This window comes from Centroberyx gerrardi, chromosome 13 (genome assembly GCF_048128805.1).
Source record: "Centroberyx gerrardi isolate f3 chromosome 13, fCenGer3.hap1.cur.20231027, whole genome shotgun sequence".
NCBI lineage: Eukaryota > Metazoa > Chordata > Actinopteri > Beryciformes > Berycidae > Centroberyx > Centroberyx gerrardi.
The window spans coordinates 12946148-12961466 of record NC_136009.1 but is presented as its reverse complement, the minus strand read 5'-3'; the positions used below and the strand labels follow the sequence as shown (position 1 = coordinate 12961466).

At 43.3% G+C, this 15319-nt stretch overlaps 1 protein-coding gene across 2 annotated transcripts; it reads right to left on the bottom strand.

Moving 5' to 3' along the window:
• Positions 1–31: 31 nt before the first annotated feature.
• Positions 32–15288, bottom strand: LOC139929235 (segment polarity protein dishevelled homolog DVL-3-like). 2 transcript variants are annotated; one of them, XM_071922071.2, is made up of 15 exons: positions 14745–15288; positions 12542–12611; positions 10424–10539; positions 9463–9575; positions 8569–8704; positions 6823–6913; positions 6614–6683; positions 6172–6311; positions 5626–5702; positions 5304–5371; positions 5013–5162; positions 3617–3748; positions 2496–2663; positions 2177–2398; positions 32–1317 (listed from the first exon to the last, which is right to left on the bottom strand). In XM_071922071.2, exons 1-15 carry the CDS (start codon positions 14903–14905, stop codon positions 965–967), a joined length of 2067 nt encoding a protein of 688 aa, XP_071778172.1. In that variant the 5' UTR covers positions 14906–15288; the 3' UTR covers positions 32–964. The 2 variants fall into 2 exon arrangements, with proteins under 2 accessions (XP_071778172.1, XP_071778174.1); XM_071922073.2 differs by lacking the exon at positions 14745–15288 and adding an exon at positions 12871–12936.
• Positions 15289–15319: the final 31 nt, after the last annotated feature.

Genomic DNA, 15319 nt, shown 5'->3' with positions numbered 1-15319 from the left:
ATATTTATAAATAAAAAGACATTTTTTCCTTGATAAAAGAGTAGTGTGAAAGACATGGTAAGAAATTTTTTCCACTATACATTATCACAAGACAGAGACTGAAAATGCTCTGGTTAACAGATGAAAATGCAGTTATGTAGTTTAAAAATGACTCTTGAAGCTGTATGCTCATGTTTAGTGTTGAAAAATGAAACTATTTTGTGACCTGCTACGTATATAATAAAACAAATGCATTCTTACAGAAAGAAGGACCTCGATTCTCTTGCACTACATACAACTTTTTCCATTTCTTTCTCTCTTAAGTCAAGCAAACATTTAAAAAGTCTGAATAAGGTTAACAGTTAGTGTTCATTTCAGCTTTCTTTCACTTTGTTTTTCCCCCCCCCCACATGATCTGTTGTTAGAGGTCAGCGAGGGAGTGGAAAAAAAAGGAAGGAGGGAAGAGGCTTTTCTCTCTCAGTTTCAACTTCCCTCCCCTGGTTCCTCTGCGGTGGGCAGGGGTGGGGGAGGACAGAACGTTAAGATAAGGAGAGTAGAGAAGGAAAGTGAAGAGAAGAACAAATGAAAAACATCCACGTAGAAAAGCGCCGAGTCATCTTCCCCAGCCGGCGGTCCCCCCTGCCTCCCTCCCTCCCTTGTTCTTTGTCCTGACACAAACTTTTCCCCGCCAGGGAGGGGAAACTGAGAAAGGCGCTTTGGTTCCATCTTGAGGGAGGGGGTTTCTTCACTGAAGAAAGTATGGCCACTACTACTAGGAAGAAAAGCGCAAGAGAGGAGGAAAATTTTTCGCTCAGCAAAGATAATAGGCTTGGTTCCATTTCTGATCTTAAGAACTGGAATCAAGCCATTAAGTTACGGCTTCTGCAATCTTCCCTCCCTCCTGTCCTGTCATACTGTCCTTCTCAGCACTACAACGACAACAGAAAGCCCAATCTGCTTTTCTGTGATTGGCCTACGACCTGCGTCACATCACGTCAACAAAGAATTCCCCGGGGTTTCCCACAGCCATACGCAGGGACTGGCGGGAGGCGGTGAGCTCGGGGGGCACAGTGGCGAGCTCCCGGCCCGGCGGGGCACCGGGGGCGGCCGTGGGCAGGTGCGGGGGCTGGGGGGGCAGGCCAGGGGGGCCGTAGACGAGGCCGGGGCCGTAGGCAATGGAGTGGGAACTGCGGTGGCTGATGGAGCTACGGACACTTCGCTCACTAGGGGGTGCCAGCGAGCGCTCGCTTGGGGCCCGGTGGCTCCTGATCTCCGATTCGCTGCCGCTGCCGCCGGACTTGCGACCCTCGTTCTTACTGCAGTTAGAACCACTGCTTCCTGTGGACAGAGAGAGAGGGGGGGCAGGGTTGTTAGATGATCTTTGCACATCACCAAGTGTATATTATGTACACTACCAGTCAAAGTTTGGACACACCTGATTGAATGCATTATGTTTTTCATTATCTTAAAGCCATTTTGATCTAAAGGCTTATGCTTAAATGCTTGAAATTTGTTTCTTAGACAAATATAAATAGTGAAGTTGATAAATTTCTTTCCAAAGCCTTTGCCTTTCCATCAAGGCAAAGGGCGGCTACTTTAAAGAATCTAAAATACAAGATTTGATTTGTTTCACTGCATAATTACATTTGTGTTATTTCATAGTTTTGATGTCTTTACTATTATTCTAAAATGTGAAAAATAGTAAAAATAAAGAAAAATGTGTATGGCCAAACTTTTGACTGGTAGTGTAAGTACGACATGGCGTTATTTACTGACACATTTTGTTTTATACCATTAATTTAATCTGACTGATCTACATGAGCTGTACACTCCCATCTGAGTGCCAGTGAAATGACGCAAGCGGCACAGACCCAGTTTGTGGGAGACTGAGGAAAGCAGCATGACTAATGCAGACAGGGTCCATGTATATTCACTGTCTTTCCTAGGCCAGAAGGCTTAGCCGTTACCAAAGGGAATTAAAGGATTTTTATTTTATTATCACACACACAGCTTCAGTGCATGAGTCACGGGGCGAAGTTCTTAAGAACACATGAGCTTAGATAGCACATTTTCTGCTTTTAACAATAATGAATATCGTTTTAGATTTTTTCTCACTAAAACCATATTCATTGTTTCTGCATATATGTTGAATATATTGTTGATATGATATATATATATTTATATAGGCTGCACTCACCGCTGTGCTGGCTTCCTGCGCTGCCGGCGCCCACCCCACCAAGGAAGGGCTGGGGCAGGTCATGAGGGGGCTGGGGGTTGTAGGGGTGTGGGATGGGGAACTGGTAGGGCAGGGCCATGGGCCAGGGGGCCGCCCCGGGGTGGGGCAGAGGGGGGAGGGTGTCCTGATCTGAAGCACCCCCGCTGGAACCGTCATGGTCATGAAGGGAGAGGTGGGTCATGTCTATGGGGGTAGAGGGAGAAACATTAGTAAAATATAAGACATTTATAGTGACATCTGACATAACTTTCATTCGGCTAACCAAAGTGTGTCCACTTACTGCCACAGAGGTCTCCGAAGATGTAGTAGCACTGTTCGGAGAAGGTGATCTTGTTGACGGTGTGTCGGATGTAGCCGGCCTTCAGCAGGTTGCTGGCGTACTTTCGAGCCTCGCGGCGATCCGAGAACCCCTCCACATGGTGGAACAGCCAGTCCACCACGTCAGAACCTGAAGAGATAAAGAGACACACAAATATTTAAGGTAGCTCAATCACATTTTGCTAATCACATTCTGTGACTTTTACGTGATTTTTACTTTTCCATGACAGCATAATTTTCACGATGATAAACTGAACTTGTCTATATTCAGATTTGACATTTTTCATTGCATCGCCGATTTCAATGTCCAGAGTTTTGTTTTGGCTAGCAACAACTATCACTGGAGGCTATTAAAAGGAAATTTAGTTTATGAGTCCATCAAGGTACCCAGGTCAGCAGCCAAACTGACGTTAAGCACTTGGCAGCCGAAAAACATAAAGAACAAATTTACATGACAATAAACAAATTAAATAAAAGATAAAATCCGTTACTTGTCCAGGTGTTTCATTACTTAAAAATGATTTATTGACGGTGCAAAGGAAATCCTATTACTATAATACGCTACAAGGAACAATAAAGACAAACTGTATTAATAGATTGTTGCATTAACCATCATTCAATTCCTCCAATTAGATTAAAATCATAAAACTGGTAATGACTTGTGGCTAGAAGAAACCAAACAGCGAACAATTCTCAGCTGATCTAAGAGGCACACACATTCACACACTGGACTGAGCAAATAAAAAAGACATGCCTCGTATAATGTGACAGAGATAGTAATTTATACAGACTTTCAAATCGATTATTGCCGGTTGTATTTTTCAATATGACTTCCATCGCCCAGTTACACCAGGACACATAAACTAGGCAGGTTTGAATGTTCCCAAATGGATTTTGCTCGCATTGTGATTCTGCCCAATTTATTTGTCCTGGCATGATTGGATGATAAAAGTCACACTGAAAAAAATACAAATGTAACCATGGCAACAGGACAGCAAGCGAGGGGTGAGCATACTGATGAAGGAAATATCTCAACAAAAGCTCAACCATGCCCGGTGCTTTGATAAATGATAGAAAGCGTACCAATAAAGGCATTAGCGATGGTGATCTTGAGCCACATCCTGTCCCGCACCTCCAGACCCGACTCTGGGGAGGCCATGGCCTTAGCAACCGTTGCCATGTCACTGTGGATGGAAAGGTGGAAGTCATCGAATCCTGGGGGAGATTAGAGGAGACACAGACAACAAGTTACCACAGGACCCAAGCCAGATCCTACTGTCAGAGTTGTAGTATTCAGGTCCGGTCTGTCTCAAACATGCTGAATGTCTCTTGGTCTTGTATCTGACCAAACTTGTCTAAGATATTTCTGTTTCATGCCATGGAATCCTTCTTAAAGCCTATGGAATTAATCTCACACAACTATGTGAAAATTTCGAGATTTATTCTGGGGGGTTTTTCTCTGCATTTTTTTTATGAAAGCACAGCTGGGTACTGTTATCATGACAACTTTGAAAGAGTGTGCTCCGTTTTGGAATTTGTCTCAAATAATATTAGGTTTCCTTTGGTCTGGACTATAATTCGACTGCTGTTTGGTCTTGATCATGACTCATGGACTAGCCATGGTCTTCATTTGTCTTGGACTCAAACTGAGCCGGTCTTGACAACACCCCAGCAACAGCCCTGATTATATTAAGGGATGTGATCAAGTGAAATTTATATTCTGCCTGAACAGGAAATTCTATCGAAAATTGAATCTTATCCATTTGCCGTGAATGAGAAACGTGTGCAGAGAAAGAGCGGATTCTTCAACAGAAAGAAAGAAAAAAATCCCTGTGCTTCCAAAAGATTACAGGGAAGATGAGAGTTGAGAGTTATGGCTCAGTTTTGACGAGAGAGTTATTGAGCAGATGGAGACTGTGAGGCTAAACACAGTTATGGCTGGAGCTGTGACTAGTCTCTGGAATGCAGTGAAAGGGCAGGGCCACTCTTAACCGTAAGATTTACTAACACATACCACATACTAACATATAAGATACTGATATCTGGGCTGTCTCTGCACGACTGTATCTCTGCACCTTTTTTGGGGATGAGAGATTTCTTTTTAGAGAAGTGGGAGTTCAAAAAATGTGAAATCGTGAAATACCACATCCCTACTGCACTATATGTCTCTTACCTTCATTGTGTGACAGTTTCAAGTCAAGTTAATTTATAGAACACTTTTAACAAACAAGCTGTCACAAAGTGCTACAGAAAACAAAGCACATAAAACAGATGAAAAAAGAAGGAATGAAAAGATGAAAAGACAGGACAAGCACATTGTGAACTCAGTAGTACTGGGCAACACCAGGACAGTCTACACGAAACGTAACTGGCTGAGAGTTAAGGAAGGCTGTAGGCTGTGTTGAATAAATGTGCCTTGAGTCTGGACCTAGACACTGAGACATACTAATAGGCAGATGCTGTGGGTGGTGTGACTCACGCTCAGTCTCAGGGATGGAGCTGCTGATGGAGGAGCTGGTGGAGGTGACGGTGCTCATGGAGGGGCTCATGCCGTACGCAGGATACACCCCCGTCATAGCCGCCGTGTGGGACACCCACGCAGCAGGGTCAATGGGCCGGATTGGCTCACCTGGTGGATGAAACAGAGGGTGGTGCAGAGGGGTTTGACATTTTTTAATCAGACAGCTGCATATCTTTGCAATGAGGTATTTAGTTTAAAATGCAACATGCTCAGAGAGGGAGACAGAGAGACAAACAAAGGAATACTCACTCCTGGGCAGAGCGAAGCAGCTACGAGGGTTGGGGTCCCAGCACTTGGCTACAGTCAGGGTAATGGGGCTGGTAATAAACACAAAGACGGAGTTTACACACAGACTGTTAACACCGAGCTAAAAACACACAGAATAGACCCAGCTTAACCTTTACTAGGGTTCCGTTAAGTTGCTTGATTTGCACCTGTGTTTTATGGTATGACTTTTATTTTATTGCTGTTGAAGAACCTGTGAAGATACCCTTTGCATGAATGCATGGCTACTCATGCAGATTTTGTGTGTGTGTGTGTGTGTGTGAGCAAATGCCTATGTGCCTCTCACCCTGGCTTGTGTACTATGTCCCTCAGTACTCGGACTGCGTCATCATTGCTCATGTTCTCAAAGTTGATGTCATTCACCTACAGGGACAGAAAAATACATTACAATCTCTCAGGCTCTAATCATATGCTTGACCAACAATATGATTCGATTTACCAAAAATTCAGATCACCACAATATACGATGGACTTGATATTAAGTAGTTTCTTATAGGGAACAAGTATAATCTAGAATTTGACAGTCACATAGGCTCTTAAGCACATTACAACTGAAAATACAAGTCTGTTTTCAAACTGTTCACAAACATTATTATTTCAATAGGGTTACACAATGCCATCTGGATAGAAAAACCTTTGATTAGTCTCGCACTACCGAGTCATTTCACTTCGCTGCAGGTGCTGGCACTAAACGCAAACACAACATGCACCTACCCACACACACTTTCCTGGTCCGAGTCCCAGGTATGCAACACCACAAACCTTTTCCTCCTCTCTCTCTCGCTCTCTCTCACACACACACACACACACACACACACACACACGCACACACCTGCAGCAGCATGTCTCCAGGCTCTATGCGTCCGTCTGCGGCCACAGCTCCTCCCTTCATGATGGAGCCAATGTAGATTCCTCCGTCTCCCCTCTCATTACTCTGGCCCACAATACTGATGCCAAGGAAGTTGTATTTCTCTGTGGAGTAGAGATGAGAGAAGTGTACTAATGAGTGCATTATTAGTTCAGATAAGGGAGTACTGACAGGAATTAGGTTCACCACCTGCCTCGATAAGCAACAAATCATTTGCATGAATTTGTTTTACTATCTCGTGAAAAGTCTTTGACTCAAACAACAATAAATGCACACAGTGTGTGACTGTACATGGGATTGATTGGAGACTGTCCATATTCAGAAAAAGAAACAGCAGGCTCTGTTTAGTCCAACAAATCCAAGTGGAATTCAGAGAAGTTTTAATGTGGCCAAGTTACCCACTTACCCATGTTGAGAGTGACGGTGATGATGTTCAGAGACATGGTGGAGTCTGTGATGCTGCTGAATGACGAGGACTGGAGCACACAAGAACAAAATATGTAAATATGTAAATATGTAAAATATATAATAATGGATATAATAAAATTTTTGAGAAAGAATAAATTATCATCAGCTGATCTAGCTGTCTGTATGTGCACGTGTGTGTGGTCTTACCCTGTCCATATTGGAGGTCTTGGGTTTCCGTCGGCGACGGCGGTGTCGTCTCATCAGACGAGAGGAGCTCTGCTCAGTGGAGCTGCTAAACCTGAAAATGAGAAGGGAGAGAAACCGTAGCCATTTAATTACACACTTGACAATATTTTAACACAAGAACGGCCAAACAATCATGACAGAGACTTAAACATGGGAGCAACAGAGCGTATGACATTTCTGGGACTTTCTGTCCTCTGTCAGATGTCATCATTTAATTGATGAGTGGGTTTACACAGCATAATTTCTTTATCGACAAATCTTTGCTGCCTCAAGCAAGCATAGAAACTCTGAGAGATCATAATTCACATTAAAACACTTGGATGGAAACCGAGATATGTTTTTCCACAAGTTAACATATCTAAACATCAAATCATCCTTACTATTACCTACTTAATAAGAAGCGCATCAACCACTGTTTCCATATTGGAACAAAGTGAGGCTTGGACTGGCCAGGACCAGCTTTAAGGGCCCAATCCATCAAAAAAGTTGAAAACCAGGGTTTGTGATATTTTAAATAGCTTCAACAGCAACCATCAACAGCTTAGAACTGGGTGAAATTCTTCATGTATTTTAGGCCAAGAATTACAGTAAATATCATTGGTTGCATTTTTTCCTATCCCATCTTTCCTAATCCCAGCAACGCACCACCCTCATTCTCACTGTGCGAGTGTAACCGGTCTGTTGTGGTTGCTAGCTAGATGTTACTTTTGAGCTGTTGAAATGCCAAAATCACTAATCAAGCATGGCAGATTGTTGTCATTGTATAATACCAGGCTGTCAATCTGCACAAAGCCCAAGAGGAAAATTTACAGTGAGCGTGGCTATTTTATTGACAAGTATTGGACTGCTCTGTTCAGCGTCCCTATGCAGCGGACTGCGTTCTGAATTTTACTCAAAACTCCACAGGGTTTACCAAGTTTGGTAGGTTGATGCCATTCCCTCAATCAACTCAAATAAGCAACAATCTGCAAAAGCAATCGCTTTTTATTGACAGGTAATGTTAGCTTTCATAGGCTAGTGTTTCGGTTGCTAGCACCTGTCCAACACTGTTTACAATTTACATGCGTGATCACCTCTAGTGTGTGATTGGCCGTCAACTTGTCAATCAAAGCTCTGTTGTGAACAGAAAGGATACACCCACAGTTATAAAGACAGGATCTAGACGTAGTGAAAATGTGGGTGCAGAAAACCAGTATTTCTTGTGAAAATGAAGGCAAAGATATTTGAATGATTTTATTGCACTTTTAAAGTGAATTTACCAACAGCACAAACTGAACTTAAAGTCACCAACATAGGTTTTTAACTGTTTATAAGCATCTAAAGCACGTTTAGTTTACTTGAAGCTATGACCCGACTGACTAATCATCACTTGGCGCCAAGACACAGAAATATTGTTCAGGCAGAAATCCATTTCCTCCTGTGGTAGAAACCCAGATGCTGATGAAGCTTTTATCCAGACCTGTTAGTGCTGTGTCAGGATGCTGAGAACAGCAGTGCCTCTAAAAGTGGGGTGCAAATACTCTTAAGGCTCCTTGTGGGGAACCCAGGGGGTAGCCACAAAAACCATCCAGCGATTAGGCTGTATTGTACCATTCTGTGCCAAAACCCATCAACTGTAATTCCAGAGGTAGTCCTCCAGCCAAACGCCTTTTCTTTTTGGGGAGTTGCAATTACGAAGAAGTTGGAGAGCTGCACAGTGCGTCTGACCTGCTGGTGGCGTCGTCATCCTCTGAATCGAAGCAGGAAGTAGACTCCAGCTCGCTGCTCATGAAGGAGGAGCAGCTGTCGTACTCGGCGCCACCGCGGCCCACCGCCCGCGACGAGTAGCCATTCTGCCTTCCACCTGCAGGGGGACAGGGTGGAGATCAGGGTGACACATGAAACCAGGACATATGGGTGAGACAAAAAAAAAAACAGGAAAAAAGGAGCTCCATTAAAAATGAAAAGAAGTATTGTGTCCGAAAAGCTTGAAAACGTGGAGAAAAAAAAGAAAAATGTTAGTTTAAAACAGTTAAGGTAAATAATTTTCTTCAAATCATGTCTGTACCTTATTGAGCAGTGACTAATTCATAAAAAGTAAAAGTCAGATTATTAACTATGAATCTTCACACCGTAGCTGCAAATACTCCCACAACTCCCACAATCCCTTTAGCATACCCATAAAAAACTATACATCAGTGCCACAAACTGTACTGTAAAGCAGTTATTTTGACAACGTGAAAACCCAGCTTTCCACCGCAAATGGTCGTGTTGTGACACAAACCATGGTCATCCAACCTCAGCACAAACCTAACTACAGGTTCCTAGATACTTTGTGATGGTAGCAGCCAGGCTGGGTAGGTATAAGGAGTCGGGTTGCAGAAAGGACTGTGTGCACACAACAGTTTTTAATTTGTGCCATTTTAGGAAACCCATTTGTGGTGAGCCTGTATAATATTGCGCTGTGCTGCAACAAACAAATCCATGTATGGGAAACACAGGACTTTAATCCACGAAATATATAAAAGTAGTGAGCTGTGAATGATGTGTAATAAAACTGATAGATAGCATGACAGTGAGAGAGAATATAATACAGAACAATGCAGTGAGCAGCTTTCTGACCGTGGTCGTTGTTGTGTTTTCGACGCGGCCTCTCCCTCTCTCTCCTCTGCGACACCATGGAGCCCGTCTCTGTGTCATTGTCCAGAGTGTCCCGACCGCTTGCTGCTTTCCCACTGCAGAGACAGAGGGTGCAGAGGGAGAGCAGGGAGAGAAAGACATTGTTAAAGAGAGATAATATTCTGTCTCGATTGCTGCCCTCACACTGCATTATCAGCAGAGTAGTTAAGTTAATTTAACAACCATTAAAACAAATGTTTCTATATTATATGCTTCTTCTTATCACAATAACTGTCTTGAGTCAGAGAAGTGGGTATAGGCTAAGGATGTGCACAGCTTGCACACTGTATTTGAATACTCTTTGCAGAAGCTGCAATTATGCAGTGTTGGTTGATTTGTTCCAGTCTGGTGAGCATTTCTGTTTCATTACTATGATTGACTTCTATACACCTTGTTTTATGTGTTGACTAATCATATTACATTTACAACTGTGACAACCGGGAATAGCTTTCATTTCTTTTCAGCAAAAAATATTCAGCAATCCAGCTAAACGTTTGAAAACAGTATGAAAAAGACAAATTAACTGTGCAATTTCCAAGTCAATTGAAAAGCTCTCAACTATGTGAAAGATTGAAATGATTGATTACTCTGCAGAGGAAAGACAACGTAATGATACATGGGAAGGAGAAAAATGTCAAAGGGTAGAAAAAGATTTTTTTCCCCTCAGGCAGTCACAGGGTGTCACACTTTTTCCATTCAACTTGTTGTGTCCTCTGTTATTATGGTTATTAGGCAGCACAGAAAGGTTCATTCAAGACACATGCACAGAGCCAAACACAAGGTGCGCATGCCTGGCAACAATATCACACACACTCACAATCTCTCTCTTTCACACACACACACACACACACACACACAAAAACACACCACACACATATACACAGCCTTCTCCAAGTGTACTGACTGGTAGGAAGGGGGTCTGGAGTCTCCGATGCCCCCGGTCCTCTCCAGAGGGGGAGGCGGCTCTAAACTGTCCGCCACCGAGCCTCCATCTGAGTGGGCCCCGTCTCCAGAAACCAGCTGCAAACAGACAGAAAGACAGGTCAGAGAGATGAGACACACACACGCACAGAGGAATAAACAGGCAGAAAGACAAGCGTGCACACACTATTTACCATGGAACAAGTGGGCACCAGACAGACAGGTCAGAGCACTAGTGTGTTTACACTAGACCAGATTCCAGAGCAAGACTGAGCTTTTTACATTTGGATCACAGCCTCAAAAGGTTTAAGAATTCCCCAAGTTAGACACATTCAGGTGGAAAGGTCAGAAAGACAGAGCCAGAAACTGTAGAAAAGCTATCTACCACAGAGCCACCATATGAATGCTCATAGCACAGGACAATAAATGCAATAATAAGTCAATTCAGGTTCCGGGGCGGGTCAATGAGCGCAGCCCAGACATGTTAGATGAGCGAGCGAGCGTGACTGAGTGAATGCACGAAAACAAACAGACAGACAGGTGTTTGTCAGTCTTACTAAAGAGAAATGGAGGCATATCCCACCAACAAAAATAGTGGGTTACCTATATTGAACTTAAATAAGGCAAACTTATTTGATCAGACCTTAGAGTGCATCAGGCAGGTCACAGCAGGGATATCAAACTGAATCACATGTACAGCAAGAGCGACACTCTTGTGAGTGGACATATAGAAGAGCAATGAAAAAAAGCTTCACGTTGAGATCATTAGCCCAACTGCCCATTTCGTTTACCCTTTCTTTTTTTCCAGTTTGTGCCTATATGCTGTGTTTGTGCTGTCTTCGTTTGCTTGTTTGCAGTGCAGGGTGTTTACTTTGGTGTGCAAAAAGGGGAGGGTGTGTGTTTGATTTGTGCTGCAGGCCAGTTAAGGTGCACTGAGATAGGGGGCGAAAATTATTTGATGAACAAAATCAGTTTGTGCCAGCTGAAAATATATGGCAGGCCAGCACAACACACAGGCCACAGGCCCCATATGATGTGATGTGATGATAGTGGCTTTAGGCCCCAGAGAGCAATCAGTCAGGTCATTGAAACAACAGATGAACACTGGAGACAAACACATTGGACAGACTGTAATAGACATAACATTTCATTGTACATGGAAAATTTCAATACCCCCCTACAGAATAACAAACAGACTCACAGGCGTTCCTGCTCTCTCTCACATACTCACACACAGAGGAAGAGGAATGGTCTTTGAAACAGAGCCAACCAAACCTCCAGACAGACTAATAAAAATGACCACAACCCAGGCACAAAGCAGGACGAACACGCTGGATTAGACACTCAGAAACCTACCAATACCATTGCACTGATGAATCTCAAACTAAATAGAAAAAAACCCATAAATCTAAACATACTGCACTCAATCAACCCAATATATCAGCCGCTCGCATCGAGACACAAAACACTCTTTCTCTCCTTCCCTCCACTTTCTTCCCCCCACCCTCTGTGATTCAATCTTCTTGTTAGGCGGCGTGCAGTGAGGCTCTTTGTTAAGAAGTATTTTCCCCCTATCCTGTGATTTCACTTGCTCTTAATCCAATCTCAATGAAGAGGAGAGAGGAAGGGAGGCCGCGCACAAGCACCAGATGTCTCCCATGTTGTGGCGACAGGAGAATTATTGCTCTGTGCCTCTGAGTCAGTTGGTACATGGATGTACACGTGTGTGTGCTGTGTGTGGTGTTTGGTGTGTGTGACAGCACATCATATGAAATGAGTTTATATAAGCAATGCAACCTATTACTTCAAAAGAACGTAAAAAAAAGAAAAAGAACAAGAGGAGAGTGCGTGTGTTATTACTAAGATCATTATCTGTTAATGATATTATCACACAGATGCATAGGGCCTCTCCCTAGGGACAGAGTATGATTGTGGTCACTGGCCAACAGATGGCAATCATTGTTAAACATGCACACACGCATGTAGACACACATCAATTTTTAAACAAACACGCAAACTAAACACAAGTCAACATTAGCACATACACAGACAAACACACAAAACACAAACAAAATTCCTCCAGGATGTATTTTGAGCTTACCCATGACACCACACGTCCATTAAAACAGGGCAGCTTGGCGTTGTCGTCAGAAATTTCCTCCTTTACCACCCTGTAAGGAAGACAAAGCTTTGATTCAGTGAACCTTTACTCACTCATGCACACAAAAGCACTCTAAGGGCAATGAAACACGGGCTACATTTAGAGGCAATGGAGATGGGCAATATGGAATGAAAATAAATGCGGATAGTTCACTACAAAGGTATACAGTGAGAAAACACTACTGGCTACAGATTCCTAACCATAAGTCTACTGCCTCAAAATATTGGCTGTTGGGATGTCCTGGTGGTTCAGTGGTCTAAGGTGCATACCATGTAACCGCAACGTCCTGCATTTTAATCCAGCCCAGCACCTTTGTCGCATGTCATCCCTCTCTCTCACAATCCTTCCTGTCTCTCTTCACTTTCATCTATCTGATAAAGGCAAAAAATGCCAAAAAAAAAATCATATATTGCCTGTTTTCATAGTTCATACTTCATGAAAGCAGGTTAACCTAGACATATAGCTTATGTCCAAATTCCAACTCCCTAAGCCTTACCTACAAAGACATGAATGCTCTTGGTGCTCTCTAGCTCACATCAGCCTCAGCTGATGGATGACTATTATAAAACACAATATGTAGATAAATAAGCTAAATATATTTAAAGAAAACAAACAATTCATGATAGAAACTTTTTAAACTCTCAGCACATTACCCAGCATTCCAATCTAACCAAGTGGAAATTAGGCAGCAGTGGAATTTGGCTTGTTTACCATGTGAGATCTTTCAATCTCCTTTACTAAGAAAAGATGCAAACAAGATTTGGAAAATAGTTAGACTCAATTACACTGTCCAACACAAACTCAGAATACCAAGGTGAGAATCCCACATCACCACTTGTCAAGGGCTGTCTGCCAGCGCTCTGACCTAGAGAATTTGTCAAGACAGCAACTTTGAAATCAGTTAGTTCAGGGAATATGTATATAATCCTTCGTGTCAGGGTTTTCCCCACATGATTTAACACAAGTCCTGCTCAACCTTATGAATTTGAAGCAATCCCTTATAAAAATTCCAATCATCTAGAATTGATTGCTTCAAGATAAGCATCAGATGGTACACCACCTTGTCACAAAATTCAGGGGAAGTCTGACATGCCTTTACCAAGTGCCACAGACTATTGGTGCTGACAGGATTAGTCTTGCCTTCCAGAGAAGAAGGATCAGAGATGGTCAGTGAGTCCTTCTTTGAGAGTCTTCATAACTATGGCCCCTGATCTCTATTCCTGTCTAACAGGTTACTCACACTGTTGCATACTAACAGTCTCAAGAGGCCAATTAAAGGTTTCAATAGTTTATTTACAGAATATCACACCACTATTCACAACATGAATAGCTTTGGGCCCGTTCAAAACATGTCTGTCCTACTTGCAAAGGTCCAGAAGTTGTTGCCCCACCCTTGTTTGAGTTTAGCCAAAAACAAGAAGGAAACCTGGATGAAGTGCTTGAAAAATAGAGCCTTCTTCCCCCCCTTTCTTGTCTGTTTTTAAATAACTTATATGGGTTACAGAAGGAGCTGTTTGGCTTAACATAAAAGGTCTAGTACTTTCCAGCCATGTTTTAACACAAAAGGACATGCTCATAAAGCTGCCAGAGTGATGAACAGGGCATTCCTGTGTCCAACTCTGCATTCCTCGGGGCTAATAGACAACAACAGCAGGGGCCTGCTGACTGACTGACTGGCCGTTTCCATTCTGACATTAGCTTATTAGCATACGATATGTTAGCTAGCTACTGACAGTAGTAGCTACTACTGATGTTGTCAACTCTTCCTGTCATTCCTTTATCTGAAACAAGTTAAAGAACCCTTTGGGAATTTTGGTAGCGTTTGTGAAACGATCAAATACCAAACTTTGCCAGGCAAAGTCAAGACACAAGACGTATAAGCTAACCACACAAGCAATGTAAACAAATGGCCCAACTGGGGTCGGGACGCTAACCAGAGACTGGCTTGCTAACAGTACAGGCTAGCAGCTAACAAAGGAACGGCAATACAAGCAGCTAGGTTAGCCACTGTTCGACAGCTAGGTACGTTAAGTTAAACCCGATGACAAGCAAGTCAGATAAGGTTAACAACTAATCTAGCTAAGTTTAGGCAAACCAAGGTGTGGAATGCTAAGTCGTTTGTTAGACAAAATAAACCCATTACCCGAAGTCATCGTCCATAGATTTGAAGAAGAACTTGTAGTTGGGTTTCTTCAGGACATTTTTGAAGTCCGCAAGAGTGACTCTGTCCGCTGGCACGGACAATTTCACCAGATAGGGTGTTTCCTGGTCGTCGAGGTGGTAGATAATTTTGGTCTCCCCCATCTCGGACTGCGGCTGGAGCGAGGCAGGCAGGGTGCATCAAGCCGCGGGCCTGGCAGGCTCCCTCTCGGGCCCCGACTCCCCGTGGCGCTGCGGGCGGCTGGGCCGTGGTCCTCCCGGCTCTCCCTGGCTAGCTGACTCGCTGCGTAGCCCGAGTCTTGAAGCTTTTCTACGCCAGCTCGCTACGCCTGCTTTTCAATTCAAAAGCACCTTGCTTCCTCCACAAATGGTCCAAACATTGTCCGAAGATTGAACCGTGTTAGTCCCTGTATGTATTAATCTTCCATTTCACAGCTAAATGCTGTGAAATGACTGCGAAATAGCTTGGAAATGCAAGAAAGATAAACAATCTCAGGCTCGGTTTTCTCGCTACTAGCTGCCAGGCTCGGGACTTTGTTGCACACGAAGCTGCGCCGT